We start from the raw sequence: 20,753 nt of genomic DNA on the forward strand, positions 1-20,753 counted from the left end.
GCGGGGAGGCGCTACCGGCGGCCGGCGCCGAGCGCGGCGGGAGGCGGCTGCCTGCCATGGCGGGCCGCGGCTCCGGCTCCTCGGAGCACCTGGAGCGGCTGCACGAGATCTTCCAGGCACTGCACGGAGACCTGCGGGGCGTCCCCGAGCGGCTGCGGGGCAGCGCGGCCGGTGAGGCGGGGCCGGGCGGCGGCAGCTCGTTGTGCTGGGGGAGGGCGTCGCGGTGCGCGGCCAGCGCGCTGGGCCTGAGCGGCAGGGCCCTTGCAGCGGTGTTTCTCCCTGGATAAACTTGGTTTTGCAGCCGGGAGAGCCAAGTCTGTTTAAGAAGGGCTGTGCGGGGGGAAGGGCTTTGCCAAGGCAGCTGCGGGAGCTCAGTGCGTCGCTTTGGGGCGGCGGGTGGCTTCGCCAGGCCTGGCTTCGCGGGGGTCTTGTTCAGTTGCTGCTACAGGCTGGCGGCTTTGCCATTCAGCATTAGGCCTGGCCGTGCAAAGCCCCAGATCTGCAGGTGGCAAGGCGCTGTGTCGCTTTGCTCCTCTGGAGCAGCTCCTCTGGTCTGGGAAATTTAACCTTTACTGCCAAGTGCTGTTGGGCTTTCAGCTTCGGTCTCACCTCTGAGGAGAAGCTGTTATTTGGTTGTTATTTCTTGTTGTTTCTAGGTGAACTGGCTAAACTGCAGTGCTTTGCCTTTTTTTTCTTTTATTTTTTTTGGTCATTGATGGACTCTTGTTTCAAACTTCATCAGCAGAATTAAAAGCAGTTTTTATTATCACAACTGTCCACAACCATTTGTAGACATACTGGAGAAGATTTGCATTTTAAATGACTGTTTTAGAAGTCTGGTTTGTGCACTACCTACCCACATACTAGAAAAAAAACCTGCTGATCAAGTTACACAAAGTTAAATCAGAAGCAAAACTTGATTTTATGGATATTCTTTGTACCGTATCAGTGGGTAAAACTTGCTGACGGAATACTTATCTGTAGGACTTGGCATTGTGCTTGTAATTCAGTTCTTAATACTTGGCACTATTCTGAGAACCGGAAAGGGAAGTGATCTGACAAGGAGAATTTTAGCAGTGTCACCAAATCTCTTTGATGAAATATTTCCTTCGTATGAGAAACATGATACACAGTTACCACGAGCTGCTGTAGATCAGCTTGGGTTTTGTAGCACAAGAATGAGTAGGGGCCATCAGCCACCTTCTGCAATAGTCTTGTCATTCTCCTAGAGTTGATCAATTTCACATATTTAGGTGTAAAATAATAAAAACAGTTTGTTCAGAATATACCAGCCTGTGCTAGATAACAGGCTATGAAGAGATTAACTTTCCATTTCTTACTTGCATTTCTGTTTGATAATGAGTTAAGTTCAGGGTCAAAGTCCTCGTCATCAGCTTTTCCAGAAAGTTTGGTACAAGAATGATGTTCAAACCTTCAAACAACCACTTTCAAAGCTGACTTAATTTCACTACCTGTCAATAAGAATAAAAAGCATAGAAGAAGAAATACCCTTTCTTGTAGGAAATCCTTATTTCCTTGTAGAGAGCAGAGTGGTTGGTTTCTTGGTGAAGTGAAGCTTTGTCAGGTCTCCATGGAACTGGGCCCGTCTCAAACAGTGAACACTGAGCAGTGGGCTTAAATGATGTATTTACAGGCAGCAATTTTTGCAATGCTTCTAGACTTTTTTCCTCTGGGCAACCTGTTCCAGTGTTTCACCACTCTCATTATAAAAAAATTTCTTCCTCACGTTTAGCCTGAATCTCCCCTCTTTTAGTTTAAAACCATTTCCCCCAGGATACGATTGGCCTCCTGGGCTGCAAGTGCACGTTGCCAGGTCAGGTCCAATCTTTCATCCACCAGTACCCCCAAGTCCTTCAGATTACAAATATTTACAAACTGATTTTTCAGACATGCTATGGAATGTTAATATGATTTAATATGATCCAATATGACTAAGTCTTTAAATTTATTGCTGCAAAAATCCTGGTAATATTTTTGGGAAGTATTTCTTAGAGAGGTTAAGATAAGTCAGGAATTTGTTTATCTGGTGAAGGCATTCCACTCTGTTTTGTTTGCTTCTTGTGCAGAGTGGGGTGTATCTTTATTTTCGAAGTTATCTGATCCTGAAAACTTAAGGAGCTGAGAAAAGATACCTTGCACACACTTTTAAGATGATTGACACACTCCCAAACTCAAGCAAGGACAGAATCTGTAGTCCTTGGGACATCTTTGAGGGACAGAGGTTTGGAAATGCTGTTTCACTCTGTATAAACAAGATAACAAATTCCTAGCTCTAGAAACAATTTTTGTTTCCTTCCAAATTTGTAAGAAGGCATTTTAAACAGCCTGGATCAGTTTCAAATAGATACTTTCCTCTAAATTGATTTAGTTAGCTGTACTTTTCAACTGAATCTATTTCTAACTGATTGGAAATAAATCAGTTGAATGTTGATGAGCACATTGGAATGTTACTGTGGCTTAGGTACTTTTTACTTTTACTGCATTAAAAAAGTTCTCTCAATGTACTTTGAATCACAGTTTAATTCGAAGTGATATGAATTAAACTGCTCAATATATTCTGTTAGGCCAGATCCCTTATAATGCTTTCAAGCCACATTGCCTGATTTCTTATTGGCATATCAGCAAAGTCTCAATCTGTGGTTACTTGAGATTTGGAAATGAGGATTTCTTTGGCTGCTTGTTTATAAATGCAGTGTCTTCTTAGTCCGCGTGGGGGGGACAAAGAAGGTCAAATAGAGCTTTTCCAGTGCTGCACTGGGTTTCAATTAGTTTGAGACAGCAGTTGTTTTAAGAGACATTACTCAAATCGTATTTGTGAAATGACCTGTATGAAACAAAATATTGACCTCTGAAGGCTGTTTTCCTGCAGTTCATGGCTGTGATTTCACTGGTAGCCCAGCTGCACAAGGAATTGCATCAGCACAGATGTGCATGGCAGCAAATCATGGAAGAAGTTGGGGAGAGTGTATTTAGGAACCTGCTAAGTCAGCATTTCCCCCTGACTTAACTGGGATGTGATGCTGCGTTTCCTGATACCATCCAGTGTGTTGTAATGTAGCTTAGTCTGTAATAACTGTGCGCTGCTGGAGAGCATACATTCTTCGTAGATGATGGGGTTTAATTCTGTTTTAAGTTCTCTACAGTTCAAATTCTGGGGCCTAATAGGAGTTTGAACTAGAAAGCAAAGCCTACAGCTTAGGCATGTCCTGCATGTGAGAGGAATATAAAAATGTTTTGATCACTTCAAATTTTTTTTCCTATTTTCTGTTGAGAGCTCAGTGGTTTAAAAACTGCTTCTTTTGCAGATAACTATATTTACAGGCAGGTATTATCAAGTCTTTTTTTTATGGCAATGATGTTTTCATAATGTCCTTAATTTTGTCTTTAAGTTTAATCAAATTACAGAAGTTTTACGAAGATGACTGTCTGCATTTTTTGCTACCTAAAATTTTATTTAGGGCTGAATTATTCTATCCTGAGATAGATGAATTAAGTTAGTGCATATTTATTGGACTTCTGATAGAATTTGGTTTCATTCTCAGTACAAGAGGCCTCTGGTGGTCATCTTCAGTGCTTTTGCAAAAGCTTATAGAACATGGTTTTGCTCCATAAGGAGAGTTTCAGAATTATCCTAATTGATTGTGAATATTAGAGAGGTATGATGGTTTTTTAACACATGCAAAATACATGTCTTAAGGTTTTGTTTCAAAATAGAATAACAGGTGAATGGGTGAAACCCATTCTTTGGCCTCCAAAGCCCTAGATACGAGTATCTTGGCAAATTACTGTCTCAGACAACTAAAATGTATAGTTTTGTTGGCTAATTCAAACAACTGATGTCATTCCAGAAGAGGGAAGCATTTGGACATTAATCTGTGAACCTGAGGTGATACCTTGATGTCATCTTTTATATATGAGTACTCTAGAATGCTTCTCCCATTTTCCTTGTTACTTTATGACCATGAGAATGCAGAGTGCCCTGTCTGCCAAGAACTTCAGGGCTCACTTGGAACTGTAGATTGACTTGGTGTTCTGTTCAAATCCAAATTATAGTTTCAGCCATCACTAGTCTTGCCAAATCTGTGCAAAGAAAGAGAAATATTTACCAACATGTCCTCCTTGTTATTCTTTTGCGTTAAATGTTTTTCAATGTGCAATTCTGTCAGTGGAGATTGGGGGTTTGAAAAAATGACTTATTTTGTCTGCCAGAGGTAGTGGCCAGCATTTGGAAGGGTGGTTTCTGCTTTCTTCCCCACTCCCACCCCCTTCTGAAAAGTTGTGGTAAGAACAGGCTGTTCCCGGTTGGGGTAAATTTTGACCTGGCGTCTCTGTAATCAGCCGTCTGTGGCAGCTTCCTTGTCTGTAATGGATTGAGGTGGAGTTCTGTTGTCATTTCTTTATAATTTATCTGACATGCTACTTTTTCGTTCACAGAGGAGAAGAAAAAACTAGTTCGAGAATTTGATGAGAAACAGCGTGAAGCAAATGAAACGGTAAACATAAGTGTAGCCTTCTGGCCTTTCTGACTGGTTGAAATATCGATGCCTTAAAAAGGACAGTACTTCCGAATTTTACTTCCTTTATGGATCCTATTCTGACAGGCAGATACTGTATTTTTTTTTAATGGTTGATTAATTCATCTGATAGATGGGTCTGTGTGTCAAGACTGTTGTATATGTCTATATACATAAACAGAGATAGACAAATATTCTTACATGCATTGGGTTTTTTTGAGTGGTTGGTTTGGATATCACCTTCCCTTTGTTGAGCAAAGGAGAGTGATAGAGGTGCAAATAAAATTGCTAGAGATTGTAAGGAGGGCATGTAGAGAATTTGTCACCTTTTTTTTTCTCTCCTTACTGTCTTTTTTCATGCTGGTCTTAACCCATCTGATCTTTCTATACGAGTCACTTGATATCAGGGACCTTGAATATTTGAAACGTCTGTTGTATAGGCTTTCTGGAAAGCAGGTGACATGGAACAGCACAAAAACCCCTCCATGTGACTTGTCTTTTTAAGCAAGATGTTATGGATTAAGCTTTCTTTTTATATTAATGTGATATTTGTTAGACTGGTTTTGAGTCACAGTTGAATGTGATGCTTTATTCCTCTAACTTAGTGGGTTTTATTGACGTGTATCTGTGTAGGTGATGTATGAGATGGAGAGCTCATATTGTGAGAGAGCTCATACTGAGGGACAGCTGTAAGTCTTGTGAATTTGTAACAACTGTCACTAAAAGCTGATTTGAAAATTCACACATCCAAAATCTCAGGGTTTACAAATCCTAACTAGTTGCCAGACATGGATGTTCAGAGTGTGAATTTAGTGGCATCCCTACCTGTGCAACAGATCTCTGTGATGTGATGAGAAACTGATACACATCGTATAAATGCTTAAACTATATGAAAGTAAGAACTTCAAATTTCGAAGCTAGAGTGATGTTTCAGAAAAATCAAGCATTTAAGGTTGGTGATTTTTTAATTATTATTGTTGTTTTTATTATTTTCTTTTTTTTTTTTTTTTCTTGAGGCATTGTGTATCTGAAAACCCATTTGGGCTGAACAGCACTAGGCAGAATGGTGCACTTGATACTAGATGAGCGGTATAGGGTTTGGGGTTGATCCCCGTTGCCCAATCACATAAAAACATGTGAATCCCTTCATCTGGTGGTGAGTTTTGAATGTATCTGCTGCTAAGTGCTGTAAAAAGTAAACACATTTTCTTTTGTTAAAGCTGCGGGAAATGGAAGAAGAACTGAAGTATGCTCCCCTGCCTTTCCGCAACCAAATGATGAGCAAAATCCGGGCGTACAGAAGAGACCTCTCCATGTTCCAGAGAGAGATGAGAAGCACAGATTTGGGCCTGGGCCCTGGAAGTCAAGGCGATATGAAATACGGGATCTTCTCCACAGAAAATGAACAGAGTGTGAGAATTAGATATAAATTTTGTTCAACATTGCTGCGATTGCTTAGAAATAGTATTCCAGATGTATAGTATTTCTACTTCAATCCACTTAGCTTCTGTGCTTCTGTAACTCCTTGTATATCTCTCTGCATGTAACGTGAATATCTTGGAGGAGAAAGAACCTGGAACTCCTCGCGTGCCATGCAGTTAGTAACTTACACAACATTCTGTACTGAAATGCTTTATTTAATCATTCCTCTAGAGCAGTGAAAACACAACAGTGATGCAACTGACTGAGAAGAAACATTAACTGATCTAGTTTTAGTCTCCAAAACTAGCAACATGTGTAAATAATGCACTGTATAAGTACTTCAGTAGAATTCTCTTTTAAGCAATCTCAGTGTAAATAATTTCAAGAAAGTACAAGAAGTCATCTTCTACCACTTCGTGCACTCTGGATGTGCTCATACAGTGCAAGAAACACCAATTTCTTTGCTTACCAGATATGCTTAGATACATCTGAGTCAGTGAAATTCAATCTGCTTGTTATCTTCGAAGTGCTGTCATTGTACAGAAAGTTCATGGAGGTGGGCTTTGATTGCTCTGCCTTAGGTAAGGAAGGTTGGAGGGAGGCTCTTTCCTTAGCATCTCATTCAGCAGTAGCTTGGTAAATTTTCACATTTGATCCCTCTTGATTGGTTCCTCTAAAAGCTGAGGACAGGGTGGTAGATTAGACTTTCTGAAGCTTAAGAAAATACTTTATTTTGAGCTACCTTTTGACCCCAAGGTCAGCAAACATTTGTTATCCTCCGCCAAGGCTACTGGCACGAAAAGAGGATCTTTGTTATTTAGCAGTCCATCTGTTAGTGCTGTTTTTTCCTAATCCTTTTGACTGTCAACTCTTAACGACCTCCCTGGCAACCAACCGTGAAGTCACAAATAACTCTGAATTTAGATATGAATGGAAGGAGAAGTTAGCATCTGGAAAGCAAAGATATTATTTTACTGTAAATGTCCTTTGGAAAAGTAAATTGTTGCAAAGACAGGTTTTTTGGTAACTGTTTTAACTCTTCGGGTGTGTGTGTCCTTCTTTGTCAAGGTTTAACTGGGTTTGTCCATTATCTTACAATGCGAACAAGAACTCTTTCAAAATTAACTGGGCTACATCAGTTAGTATAAGAAGCGTGCACAGCTAATACAGATGGATGGCCTATGGAGTCACGTCCTAATGTTTTAATGTCAGAAGCCTAATACCTCTGTCTTTGTGCCTAATGATTAAGCTTATGTTATTTTTCAGACTAATCTGCAGTCACAGAGGGTGCTGCTTCTCCAGGGAACAGACAGCCTGAACCGAGCCAGTCAGAGCATCGAGCGCTCACACCGAATTGCTGCTGAAACAGATCAGATTGGCACAGATATAATTGAAGAACTTGGGGAGCAGCGGGAACAACTGGAGCGCACCAAGAGCAGAGTAAGCAGAGAAACCGTGGGCTTTGTATTGAAACAACCTGCTGTCAGCTTAGTGGGATCTGCATGCCAGTCATTACTCTCGGAGACCTCCCCGGACGGGGTAATCCAATTGATGTTCCTACAGCCCAAATCCAGGCTGCCATGTTTCTATGCTCTGCTTAGAAAAGGAAAATAATTACTGTAGAAGGGCCCAAAGCACGATGGCCAAATGTCTGCTGCCATGTCTGTGCAAGATTTGATGTTAGACCTATAAACCTGCTAAAAAATATAGCATTATTGAAAAAATTGCAGATTCAAAAGAATGCTAAGGAGTTGCCTACCACAAGATTACTAGTGAAGGTTTAGATTTGGGAGGCAGTTAGCAAGTTCTAATGAAATGAAATTTAATAGAAGATAAATTACCTAATTACTAACTTTCCAATATTTGTAGGTTAGCTAAGGAGGGAGAAAGTGGTGTCAGACAAGAAGCCTGTTGCTCATCCTTGGGTCAGGAAGTTCTGTTGCTACTGTGGAAGCTTTAAAAAGTAGTTAATTTGTATTGTTTACACACATGTGCGAAATTTGATTTTTGAAGTAACAAACCAATGGGATTTTCTGTGTGTATCCTGAGCGTAAAGCTTTTAGGTGAGTGACTTGCAGGGAGATGCTGAGTTTGGCAAGTTAAGCACACTCAGCAAAAACAAAAAGCACACCCCTTTCCTGGGAGTTCTCTCTACTCATTGCAACAGAGCCTGTAGCTTTTTCATCTAAGTAGCTCTTTGATTTCAGTCAGAATTTGATTTGCCCTGCTCCCAAATTCGGGTTGGAGAGCAGGAAAGGAAATATGATTGTAAGATTTGTAGGTATCATTTTTCTCTTCTTTTTCTAATTAAAAGTATTAGTCCTTCAAGCATGTCAATCTGTCCACAGATTGTTCAGGAAGCTGTGACTTTTATTGTGAGGCTTTTAGGCATTGTGTTGCTGAACTGTATTAACCACACATTCCAACAAGAAGCAGACTTTCTTCTTGCTTGGTCTTTCATTGCAAAAACTGGAAATCTAGTCTGCTTTGAATGGACTTGGTAGCTTTCTTCTCAGCTTGGGCCAGTCCATCTCAGTGCAAAGTAACATACATACAGCGCTAGTTTTGCAGCTGAGGGCAGCAGCATAAACTGCAGAGGAATTGTGCAGGTTGGTGTCTGTGATGTGAGGTGACCTGGCTGACCTGTCACTGCCCTTCAAGCTTTGCAAGTGCAATAGTGAAATCTTACCTGGAGACCTCTGGTACCTGTACATCATGAATCCTCTGTGAGACAACCACTTTTTTAGCTGTCCGTAACATCACTTAATTATGTGCTGCTTAATAGCTGACTGAGAAATACTTCACAGTTGCTTTCTGAATATTACAAAGCTGAAATGGATTATGTATTAACCGTTCAGAGCTCATTTCCACTGAGTCACTTAAACCCATCAGTGCAACACAGTTTGTTCTTTGCTAGAAATTGAACAGCATTTCAAACAGTTCCAGATATGCACTGAGGAGAACACCTCAGTATCATTTTCTTCTGGTGTCAACAACTAAAATAATGAAATTTAATGAAGGGAGCTAATACTAACTCTCTGATATTTGTAGATTAACTGAAGGGGCAGAAAGTGATCCTAAATTGCCTATCTTCATTTGTATCTAAGCAAAAGTATACATGAAAGTCTTACTTCCTCCTTAGAAAGGAGATAATGCTTCCAGCTTGTATTGTGTGTAGAGTTGCCTTTGAATTTGGGGAACATAGGGTTAGCCCCGGTCCCATTATTAATTGCAACATTTCAACACCAGCTGTTTCGAGGTGCATTTTTACAGAGTTGCTGTATACTGGTTCAACTGACAAATAACTTTTGTTTCTTCTTAGTTGGTGAATACAAGTGAGAACTTGAGCAAGAGTCGCAAGATTCTACGTTCCATGTCCAGGAGGTGAGTAGTGTGACTGACTTAGAGCAGCACTCGGCATTGTTGCCCGCTGGTTTGAGGCAAAAAATACAGAGCATCAGCTGGAACTGTAGGGAGGTTTTAGGGGATGTGCAAACAGAATGTGTGCCCATGTGCAGATGCTAATTTGTGCTGCTCGTTTAGGATAATACAGGGTCTTTAACTGTCCCCCATGATAAATTGTAGTGGGGACACAAACAAGTTACAGTGAATTGCTAATGGCAACTTTAGATGCAATTCCTTGCTATTCAGGTTGAAAAAGCTGTGCCTAGGTCACTGCAGCATTGAGTTAGGGGTCTGATGACACAGACAAATCCGTTCAGCCTGCAGTAATGCCCTAGAGTAGCTGGACTATCACATGAGAAACTCGGAGCCTGAGCATATTCTATTTTTATGACTAAAGCCTTCACTGCTTAAGTTAATTTACAGTTTCCTAACTATATTGTTTATCCTTGTGAAGCATTTAATGGAGTATATTTCTGGTGGGTACTTCAGGCCTAACACCCTTTCCTTTATACCCATTGCTAAAGGAAGTCATGATAACTGTGTAATTTTCCATAGTAAAAGTACATTATTGAGATTTTATAGTCTTATTTCAACTACATGGTTCCAAGTAAAAGCACCACAGCATGGGTTTTAGCACAGGAGTTCAACTGATGTTTTCCTCTTTGCCTAATTGAATGAGTAGGTGCATATAGAGCAGAATGATCAGGCTTATGTGGGGTGGGGGCCACATAACTGCTACTATTAAAGTAGGAGATTTAAGCAGGATTTCCAGGAAAACATGAGTAGGGAACTACTGAGTTTGTCCTTTGCTGCTTAAGAGCTGTCTTGGATTTTTTTTTAATTTTATTTTTTAACTCTAGAATAACCACTAACAAGTTGTTGCTGTCAACTATCATCATCCTGGAACTCGCCATCCTAGTAGGTGTGGTCTACTACAAGTTCTTTCGCAGCAGATGAATCTTCATGACTGAGAAGAGCTTTTTCACTGCTGAGGAACTAGATGGACTGTCGGTTCCCTCTGACTGACTGAGGATTGAACTGTCTCATAAGACAGCATGTTCAGCTGAAAGTGTACTGACACTAGAGAGACAGAATGGGAGGAAAAGGAAAATACAGAGACAGACTTGAATTACCGGTGAATTAACAAGAAGGTAATAAATATTTTATTGTCTCAATTTGTATATACTTAACTAAGTGAATAAATCTTGGTATGTAATAAAGTAGCCACTGATCAGTGGAAAATCCAGTTTATTTAAAAATCGAGAAGGTAACAGTATTTGCCAAGTGTTGACATTCTATCCACTCAAGTGCCTCAGCAGAGTTCTGTAATGTCCGGTGTACCCAGCACTTTGGGTTTTTAAATCCTCACTTGCTCTTCGCTGTCAGATTCATCTGGAGAACTGGGTGTTGGGAGGTCACCAAAAGCGGTGTGTGCTCCTTCCCGTGTCTGCCCAAAGCACGTTGCTATCACATCAACTGCAAGACTGGCAGTTGCATTCACTTCCTCTTGAGAAGCTCCAAGCAGTGGATTGACTTCAACCATGTCTACAGCTGAAAGCATTCCTGTGAAAATGGTTTACAGCTTGGTTACTATGAAAAGGGATAAAATCTCTAATAGGGTTTATTTTGCAGCCTTTCACTCATTGCAGCAAGTCTGATATTTGAGCTTGTGACCTGCTATACCCATGACACAAGTAAAATTGGCTCCCAGGTGAGGGATGAGGTCATAATTCTTAGGTGCAAGTTTGTGTTTTTAATTGGTTCTTTCTTACATTGTCACTACCTCATTCATGCTTTCAGCATTTAGGGAAAAATAAGTTTGATGTTCCGTATACACTTACAAGAAGAATATTTTTTTAATCTTGTTTTCTCCTAGTCTAAAGATTAAGAGATTTTTGCCATCCTATCCATGATTCTGTTGACTGTTTGTTTGTGGTTTTGTTTCTTTTTTTTCTCTCCTCCCTCTTTTACTGCAAATAACTAATTGTTTAAAAACATTAAATAAAAACTCCATGGCATAAGGAGAAAAGTCCTCATATATTGAGTCAACTGCAGTATTCTTAGTGAAAGCTTGATTTGTTAGCCTTGAGTCCGAGAATGGCACTTCAAACTGTTCAAAATTGTTTGCATCCATTTTTTTATTCCAGATGTCAATTTTTACATCTCACCTCATGTGTTTAGGAATAGGGAACAGTATTGTACAAGATGACCAAGTGGGGTTTTTTTGCATTAGTTGTTAGTACGTTTTGTATTTTGTTTACTTCTGTTAAGTTCAAGTTGTTGATAGTTAAGCTGCTTCCAACACCTGGGGTATTGCCCAGCCACAGGACTACTTTTTCCCTTCTTGAAGGTTGCACTGATTTTGTAGGCACCTCAGCTTTGACTACATTTATCTTATCTAGTTACAAAGGAAAAACATAACCAATCTGAGCTTTATGTAGTTTGTCCTGTCCTTGCTTAGTCCAGTACTGCTGGTCAACTCATACCTGTGTTGTGTATCTCCTCTGTGATGTACATGCCTTCTCTGTAAGTCAGTCCACCTATAACAGGAGTCCCAGTTGCTGGAGCCAGTGAGGGATCAAAAGCATCAATGTCAAAACTCAAGTGAATTGGTCGCTGTCTCCTGAGACAGAATAAAATAAGAACAATCTCAGAACCTTAACCTTTTTCTACATGTATTTCTTACTGTCCAGGTTGATCAGCAAAGTAGCATCATGCTCCATGATGTTGTAAAGGTCCCCCCAAGTCCTATACCACATCTTAAATCATTTGGAAATAATACTTTTGGACTCTGAAACATCTTTTTAGCTCAGAACCTTCTCCAGTACAGACTGGGAAAACCAAAAGTTTGACATTCTAGTTTTGCTGAGCATCTGCCTAGGTGTGATTTGGCTGAAGAGAAGTACTTTAGTTCTATCTTTCTTAGTTCTTATCTGGTATTTGTCTCCTTATTTGGAAAAAAGGTAGAGAAAAGTGTGACATAATCCTGCCTTTTCTTCTTTTGTACAGAAAGCCAGGGTGAAAGGCTGAAATATTGATTTACATGGCATCTAGGATAGAGGAAGCACCAAGCTTGAGGATTTCATAGACAACTTGTCAAGATGAATGAGACATTCTGCATTTTTCAGGTCAATAGTTGAAGGCTGCCTCTAAACTGTGTGTAAGCCTAGTTAAAGAAAAAGTGAAGGATAATCTGAAACCGGAAATGTTAGTTACATGTACTGCATGATGTCTGGCAACTGATGACAGCTTAATAAATGGCACACTGCTTGCAACTCAGATGACCTATTTAAGTTGTAGACTCTGTACTTCCAACTCACTGCAGCTGTTCAGTAGGGAAAAGGTGCTAATCCAGATGCTTCTTTACATGGCACAGCTGCAGCGAGGAAGAGGGAGCACACCTTCAGATACAACAGCATGCAGCACAGATCCATGGACCTTGTTCTGCTTACAGGACTTTGTTCTGCCCCATGGGAAGAGGTTACCCTTTCTAGCTCTGATCCTCTCCCAGTGTCCCTGGACTGGTATGATTTGCTCCCTGATCTGGTTCCCCAAACTTGAACAAGGTCAGAGACATGAGTACTGAAGTCAGGGAGTGGTTACAGCAAACTTCACCAGCTGAACTGAAAGTGGCCTTTGTCATCAGGACAGCATATGCTTAGTCTAAGGGGGAAGCCATCAAATGCTTCTATCTCATGTGCTAATAGCTGAATTCAAGTTGCTATGTATATATATTTTTTTTAAAGTGTAATGTATACCCTAGATTCTGAGTTGGTTCAAACATCTTGTCAAACTGTAGAATTCCTCAAGAAACAGAACTAATCATATAATACAGAGCCACAACTGTAGTGACTGTAACCTATCACGTAGCTTTTTGCCAAACACTGTGAAATGGTTCCAGTTCAAGATGTGGAATTTGAGGACTAAAGTCAGTGCTAAAACTTTACTATTTACTGGACACTGTCACAGTTCTGTTAGGCCACCTTACATCAAGAGTGATATTCACTTGAATAACTTTCAGGAAAGTAGATACCCAACAAGTAGATGATAAAGAGTAGTTGAAATCAGATAGTTTGTTACCTGCCCATCAGTTGTTCAAATGTTCTTTCCATAACTTTCTGAATTCCAAGGCGATCAATATCCCTCATTGAAAAATACTGGATGTCATAGTTCTTCAAAATATAGCTGTTAAAATAATTTTTTAAAAAAATCATTACTGGCCCAAGCTTAAATGTAGCAGCCTTTGTGAACAGCCAGATATGGAAAGAAGCTCAATGACTTTAATCTAAATCAACTTACTATTCAGCAGGATCCAGATCCCTCAAACCAATGTACACAATATCAGACGCTGAAAGGCAGGGCTTTAGCCAGGAAAAGCCAGGAAGTTGTGGTACCTGCAAGCAAAGGTTTGATATTAGGTTAGTTTAATGACATATATAACAAAACCGTATTTAATGCTTCCCTCAAAACTTTATTTATAGCTCCCTTTCTCTGTCTAAAGAGAGAAACTTCATCACTTCAGAGTCTGGCTTCCTGATTTAATCAGTCCTTACTTTTGTCATACCATTTCACCTGAGTAGAACGTTAATGGATGAAGGTTTTAACTCTTCTACATTTTCCAGTTTGAAGAGGAGGAATGAAAACCCCAAATCCACAAACAGTAGGTAATTGGCATCAGTGAATGTAACGGGGAAATGCTAAGAAACTGGATACCGAGATGAAGGTCACTTACACAGGGCATTTAATGGTAATGCTATGTAGCTTACCCAGTACATCATATTCAAGTGGAAGAATAAAAACCAAGGCACCTGTATCTTTTTAGGAGAATCACCAAAAAGTCATACAAACTTTGTTGCAAAAACAGTGTTAAAGATAGAAAAATTCAAACTGGGAAGTTTAAAAAAAAAATAGAAAAAAGGAGCATGACAAGAAGTTGGGCCTCCACATTGGGCTACATCACACTTTTTAATGTAGAACTGAAGCGAGCAGATCTAAGAGAGCAAATGAAAGATGACAAGGTCATAATTTTTCAGCTTTAGTAATTATAAAAATCCTTCAGTTAGTAATATCTACTAATTTTAGGAGTGCTTTAAATTAACTCAATTTTTTCTGCTTCCTCTCCCAGCTCTGAAAATGGCTACAGCCAACACAGCTGTCAAGTAGCAAGAAGGCTTTGTTTCCCTCTTGTGCTTCTCAATTACTAATTCTATTCTAGTTACAACTTTTGAATTTGTTTTTAAAGGCTAACACACCAATAGCTGTATTTAATTACATTGGGATTAAATAAACACATGTAATAAAAGTATTTGAGGCAATGATCTGTAATTTTTCTGCAGTCATGAATTCAGAAGAGAGAAATGAACTGGAGACCACCAGGAAAAATAACTCAGGTCTCAGAAATGAAACTGTATCTGCAAAACCCATCACCATACCATAAGCTGAGCATAGTTTTGATAATATTGTCACACTGTCTAGTATCAATTATTTAGTAGATTTTATACTGCCATTTTAATTATACCTCTTCCTCTTTAAATAAAGAAAATGGAAATGGAACGCCTTCACTTCCTTTGGTAGGCTCTGTTTTTACCTTGTTGCAATAGAAAAGGACTTGCTGATAGTAAAGCCAAACAGGCATCAGAAGGTGGTGCAGGGATTTCCATGGTAAGTTACTAGTAGCAGTTTATTAGTTTAGTTTGAATGGTTCCAGGAGCCCTAACACTAATGTTGCATTTGAAAAATGCCAATGAAAGGATTGTTAATATTTTCCCTTCAAACAGCAATTTTTTTTTTGTTTTTTAAACCCTAAAGTGCTGCCTCACCTTGAGTACCAGGCAGTGCTCCTGTGAAGCTGACTGGACCAACAAGGAGCAGCTGATGGCCTGGGAATGGACTGTGCCAGCCACACCAGGGCTTGTGCTACAGTGACCTGGCTGAATGCTTTATTTTATTTCATAGGCAAGTGCATCACTTTTATATACTTCATGTTGTCTGCTACATGAGGATGTTTAATTCAGCAGAGCATTGACCAAGCTCATTAGCCCTGGAAATGTAAGGGATTCTGAAAGCAGGTGAAGTAACACCCAAGTTGAGGGACTTGAAACAGCCCTGGGGAGTTCTCGGCAGTTGTGCTAATTTAAGCAGTTGCTGCCAGATCAGTTTCCCCCATTACCTTGTGCCAGGACAGCTGTTTGTAGGGTCATACAGTGAACAGGGCTAGGACTTGGTGCATCCCAAAAACTGACCAAGCAAACAGACAGTGCTCCAGACTCAGTTCTCATGCAATCCCACAGAAGGTTACAGCAGGTAAACTGAGCTGCTGGCACAGCATCAAGAACAGTCTAAACAGATCGTGTCACGAAGCGAGATGTACGTTACACCACTACCTCCATCTCACGTCCTCTTGATAGGGAATGAAGAAGGAGGAGCCTGGAGCTGCTGGAAGAGCAGTACCAGTTAGAGCTGGGCAGTGAATCGGGAAGATAAAATGTAATCATGCAGGCTATTTTGCTCCCTTTTTACATCCTCAGAGGAGCTGTTATTTCTCTGTGGTTCTACAGAACAATCTAGACAGGGACCTAAGTGCTAACTAGCCTTCCTGAGACCATTAGGTTGATGACCAAATCTTGAGACCCAGAGAGACAGTTTGGTGGAATTATGGGAGTTGACACAGAGAGGCATACATGCTGAAGTGTCATGGTGGGGATGTGTTGCTCAAAAACCTCTTCACAGCATGAGTGAAAGCAAGGACGGAGACACGGGTCACTGGAGAATCTCTTTTGTCCTCTCACATTGCTATGCTGTGTACCCTTTGACAAGATGGAAAACACCTTGGAGAGCAAAGTGCAACTGGTTAGTTTGTCACTTTGAAAAAGAAGTTAAGCTTAGTAGAGTGTAGGACTAGAGTAGCTTTCTTGCTGGTGGCAGACAGTTTTAGGATTCAAAAAGAATCCTTGCAAAGTAGTCCAGGAAAGAAAGACAGTAAATTTTTTTTGTCCCATTATCAACACAACCATGCTACTAGATGAGAGCGAGAGTGAGCCACAGGCACCTATTCACACAAAGGTTTCCTCCAGTCAGATGTTTAGCCAGACAAGCTATTGTCAAAGGTACATTCTACTACCGCTAAACAGCTGTTCAAAAATATACACTGTTGTAGAAGTGCCTTCCTGTACCAGCAGGACAGATGTTGTTTTTCCTCCCTCTAAACAGGAATACAATATGGTAAGAAAACCCTCTAAATGAGTACACATCTGGTTGTGTAGCTGCAAATACAGGTTGAGGGGCTTGTGTCAGCTGTTTCTGCATAGGCTTCCTGACAGCTTGAATTTTAGGTGGGCTTGTGATGAGATCTCATAGCTGGCACCACACTTGGCTAACTCACCTCCAAGGATAGCCTCATCTTACTCTCTACTTCTACTGGGAGAGGCCTGCTCCCCCCTTGACCCCAGAAAGCTCATGGTATTCTTTTAGTAGCGCTAAAAAAAGAAAATAACTGCTTTTCTGTGCTGCTCAAGAACTGGAGCCCAGCAGACCAGAAATCAATATATACAGAGAGCCAATTAAATACTTTTGTCCTACTGACAAAAGAGGAAAGCATCATATCTTATTCTGTCTTTCTCCTCCTTCCTTAGCTATCAAAGAGCTTGGCTTTATTCTGCTCTTGTGAACTGCTCCCCTTATGTGAGCTCCAAAATGCACAAAAATTTATTTTGCTTTTCCTATCTCTCCTGCAGAAGTGGGTGCAGCTGCCAGAAGAAAAAAATAATTATATATATCAGTCCCTTTAACTTACAGGCAAGAAACTAGAAATACAGTAAGCTTTTATATGAACCTTCTCATGTCCTGAGGGTATTTCAAGAAGCTCCATTAATTTTGCATTACTTTGGGAATTGTAGCATGTTTATAGAGACCATCGAAGAATTATAAGAAAGAGGGAAGTATGTAAAAGTACCAAGCGACTGTTGACTCGTCTATGGAACTCATTCAAAAGAATTTGCAGGGGAAAAGCAGAAGAGCTTTAGCAGATTATACCAATCTTGCTATGCCAAACAGGTACTAACACAATGGTATTGTCAGTAGCCATAAAGATGTTAAACATACTCGGTCTTACTTGGAAGAGGCGTATGTCCATCAACACAGCACCCCAAAAATTTATTGGAGAAAAAAAAAAAAGGAGAAATGACTACCAGTGCAAAGCACCAGAATAAAAATCCAGAGTCGGGTTTTCTGCAGCCTGCAGTTGCTGATCCTGCTCCCACTCTCCAGCCTAAGCTTCAGCAGAAACAGATTGTCATATCTAAGGTCCTACTGCAAAGGCCCCAGCTACTACAATGCACAGGCTGCCACTGTGGTGTCTCCAGTAGATGCTACAGGAATCTGTAGAGGGATATACAGTCAGCAGCTAAGCCAAAAAGGATATGTAGGCCTTAGGTCAACCTACTGTTTAGCATCTTGAGAGTGGCAAAAACTGGCCGTGCACATTTCATGTGCTGCAGTAAACAGCTCTTTTTGATAATTTGGCCTCTTTCCAAGACAAAGACTCTCTTTAAAAGCACCCCGTAAGCAGGTACAGCTGTTCTGATTTGTAATATTTGCCAGGAGCGCCAACCCTGTCAGGCCCCAAGGTTGTCAAAACAGAAAACCCAAGCTAAGCAGAAGCAGCTGTGCTGGAGGGGAGCTCAGCACAGCTCCTACAGGCTCGGCTGGGGGGAGGTTCCCTCTTGTGCTGCCTTGGTAGAGCTGCTGCTATTGCAGAGTCTCAGCACCAGCTCCGCTCGTTACACAGAACGACACCACGGTCAGCTGCTGTGCAGAGCTTGTGTGAACTCTGCTTTCTGTGCAACCTACAACAGTGCTAACAAAGAAAAGCTTTCTCTCTTTTTTCTATGTGTGTGTATATATATTTGTTTGTGCATGTGTGTTTATGTGTGTGTATATGTATGTGCCTGTATACACACATAATATGTATTTTTGGTTGTACTCAGATAAAAAAAGGTCTGCATTTGCAGCAGATAAGGCACCTCACACCAGGAAAAGTAAAATGCTCTGAGGATTTCAATGCAGGTTAACTGTACAAGCAAGATACTTACTTTATCTTGAAGCTCTCTCAAGAGGAATGAGACAGGTTGTCCATGGAGGTTTCCAGATGGAGTTGTAAGAGGGGTGTTGATATCGGCATGCGCATCCACCCAGATCACACCCAGGTGTGGGCACTGCCGCGCGTGGCCACTGATAGATCCAAGCGCCAAGCTGCAAGTACAGTAGCAGAGTCTTTATGTTCCATTCTAAAAGTCCTAGCAATGAAATCAAAATGCTGCTACTCTATAGCATTGCCAGGAAACAACCCGAAGTTGTTCCCACCTCTCCCTTATTTTTAGTAAAGTTCTTATACTCTCAGTGTCAACCAGCAGCATGCACCACTAATTGCTTCTAGTTCAGCTCACCTGTGATCGCCTCCAACAGTCACACAGCTGTGTCCAGCCGCTACTGCTCTGCTTACAGCATCAGCCAACACCTGGCTGGCCAAACCCACTGACCGGGGATATGAAATCAGGTTGTTGTACAGCTCGTCATTGGGAACTTGAGTGAAATTCAAATCTCCAAAATCATGCACTTGGCATCCTGGAAACACAGCAGCAAAAGGAGAAAGCGAGTTATTTAAGTAAGTGCCCACAGAAAAGTTCAAAATATGGTCCTCTCAGAAAATCAGTTCAGCGAGCATGAAAGGAACAACAGGAAGGGGATGGATTCGTGTGACTATTTGCATGCCCGTGCAAACAACCATGCCACAACTTCACAGATTAGAAAGCTTAAGACAGTATTGTCGCTTGTTTAGCGATTAGATATGACAATCATAGAAAGTCACCTAGAAAAAGTTTGTTTGTTTTAATTATTTCTTGGCAATTTTAACATGAAAGGGTACAGATTTTATTGCCATTTTCTCAATTAGACAGATTGTATACAGCCTTAAATGAGCTCATTTGCTCAAAGATGCCACATTTCACTAACTATACCCAAGTCCTAACAGTTACTTTCCATTTTCAAACCCCACAAGAACAAAGGCGCAGAACTGCCAAGTTACCAATAATGCAATTTTTCTTACAGTACTTCCAGGCAACTCCATGAAAGACATAGTGCTTCATAAGAGAACCTGTCCATTTTCTCACCACAGTATGTACTAGATGGCATTTTAATTCTGCAGCTTTGATCTCAGCCCTCTTTGAGATCCATCCTATCATTGCCAGTTACAACTTAATTAGCTGTTGAAGCCTGACAACATTCTGGGTCTAAGGCTCAGCCTTTCCAAAAAAATATTTGTCTGCTTACCCTGAAAGTCATTTCACAGATTAGGAAACAGGGAATGTTTTTGAGTGTCATTTCCCTTCCGCCACCCAACTAGGAGCAATATTTATTAATCTGCTGCATTTAGAGTTTAATTCTCTTTCATATGCATTATAGGGCTTATCCTTTGAAGTCCTGCTGTCCAAGACCAATGTGCTTTCTTAAGAGTCATTTAGATACCAACATTTTTAAACAGTATTTCACAGGCCAGAGCCTCTCGGTTTCAGATAGGCCTGTTGCTGCAGGCACTGATGAGGACTGTGAAGGCCCCAAGGCATTTACAGCTACACCAAGACTGGCTTAATAAGTCAAGACCACCCTGAACACCAGTCATGCCTGTCCCATGTGCTCCTCAGAATGACTAGTCTGTTTGCAATTCAAAGCATCCTGGCTAGAGCTTGACATTTTCCTTCAGCCATCCTATGCCTAACAGCACAGTTGGGAAAATTACGGCAAGCAAACCAACATGAAGAAACAGCCCACTCGGGGCTCTGAGTTTCCCACTTCATTTTCATTAAGCCATTAGTCTAATGTCTAGGGAACAGGCTCTATGAATTTTCTTGGTGGAAATAGCATAAAAGTAGCTTTGAGAAAAACATGACTTTATCATCATTTCAAAGGGAGTTTTGACTGGTGAGAGGGATGAAGGAAAACGGTTGAGTCACTTGTAAGAATGAGGTGGCTGGGAAATAGGTTAGCATACTGTTTGTAGGAGGGACACGGACATATGTCAGGGTATTTGCTAGGAGAGGACATGTCAACCGAGCACAGCTACTTGACAAAGGATTAAACAATTGTGAGAAAGCACATGATCTGCAGAGACTTAAAGCAGTAAGCACAGCCACTAAATACCACTCAGGCACACAACAGCAGTTTTTTCGTCCCTTAGGCAATACCTAATTAGCCAGCAGGAGGATGGCTCTGGAATTTCGAGCCCATTTTGTTAATATTTAAAGTGCTATCTGATCTCTCGGTGGCCACATTTTTTTACTCTTTCATTCTGCTGCTGTGCAGAATCAGAAAAGAGCTGCATGTTCTGAGGGATGCTCA

At 40.8% G+C, this 20,753-nt stretch overlaps 2 protein-coding genes across 3 annotated transcripts in view; one reads left to right on the plus strand and one right to left on the minus strand.

Annotated features, from left to right (window-relative positions):
• VTI1B (vesicle transport through interaction with t-SNAREs 1B) lies at positions 1 to 10,585 on the plus strand. The gene is made up of 6 exons (XM_065635416.1): positions 1 to 171; positions 4,456 to 4,514; positions 5,756 to 5,947; positions 7,224 to 7,397; positions 9,280 to 9,341; positions 10,223 to 10,585. Exons 1-6 carry the CDS (start codon positions 57 to 59, stop codon positions 10,317 to 10,319), a joined length of 699 nt encoding a protein of 232 aa, XP_065491488.1. The 5' UTR covers positions 1 to 56; the 3' UTR covers positions 10,320 to 10,585.
• Positions 6,206 to 20,753, minus strand: part of ARG2 (arginase 2) — a 26,142-nt gene continuing 11,594 nt past the window's right edge. Inside the window, exons 3-8 of one of the 2 annotated variants that reach the window (XM_065635415.1) lie at positions 18,806 to 18,983; positions 18,452 to 18,611; positions 13,662 to 13,756; positions 13,443 to 13,547; positions 11,849 to 11,985; positions 6,206 to 6,637 (exon numbers count right to left, since the gene is read on the minus strand). In XM_065635415.1, the coding sequence (XP_065491487.1) occupies positions 6,576 to 6,637; positions 11,849 to 11,985; positions 13,443 to 13,547; positions 13,662 to 13,756; positions 18,452 to 18,611; positions 18,806 to 18,983 (737 nt within the window). In that variant the 3' untranslated portion in view covers positions 6,206 to 6,575. Of the gene's footprint in view, positions 6,638 to 10,472; positions 10,926 to 11,848; positions 11,986 to 13,442; positions 13,548 to 13,661; positions 13,757 to 18,451; positions 18,612 to 18,805; positions 18,984 to 20,753 lie in introns of those variants that run through there. The other variant, XM_065635414.1, reaches the window with a different exon arrangement.

Source organism: Caloenas nicobarica, chromosome 5 (genome assembly GCF_036013445.1).
Source record: "Caloenas nicobarica isolate bCalNic1 chromosome 5, bCalNic1.hap1, whole genome shotgun sequence".
In the NCBI taxonomy this organism is placed as follows: Eukaryota; Metazoa; Chordata; class Aves; order Columbiformes; family Columbidae; genus Caloenas; species Caloenas nicobarica.

Coding starts and splice junctions, on each gene's coding strand:
- VTI1B (XM_065635416.1), top strand. CDS start 57: ATGGCGGGCCGCGGCTCCGGCTCCTCGGAGCACCTGGAGCGGCTGCAC. Junction 5,948..7,223: donor CCACAGAAAATGAACAGAGT/GTGAGAATTAGA, acceptor GTTATTTTTCAG/ACTAATCTGCAGTCACAGAG. Junction 7,398..9,279: donor TGGAGCGCACCAAGAGCAGA/GTAAGCAGAGAA, acceptor GTTTCTTCTTAG/TTGGTGAATACAAGTGAGAA.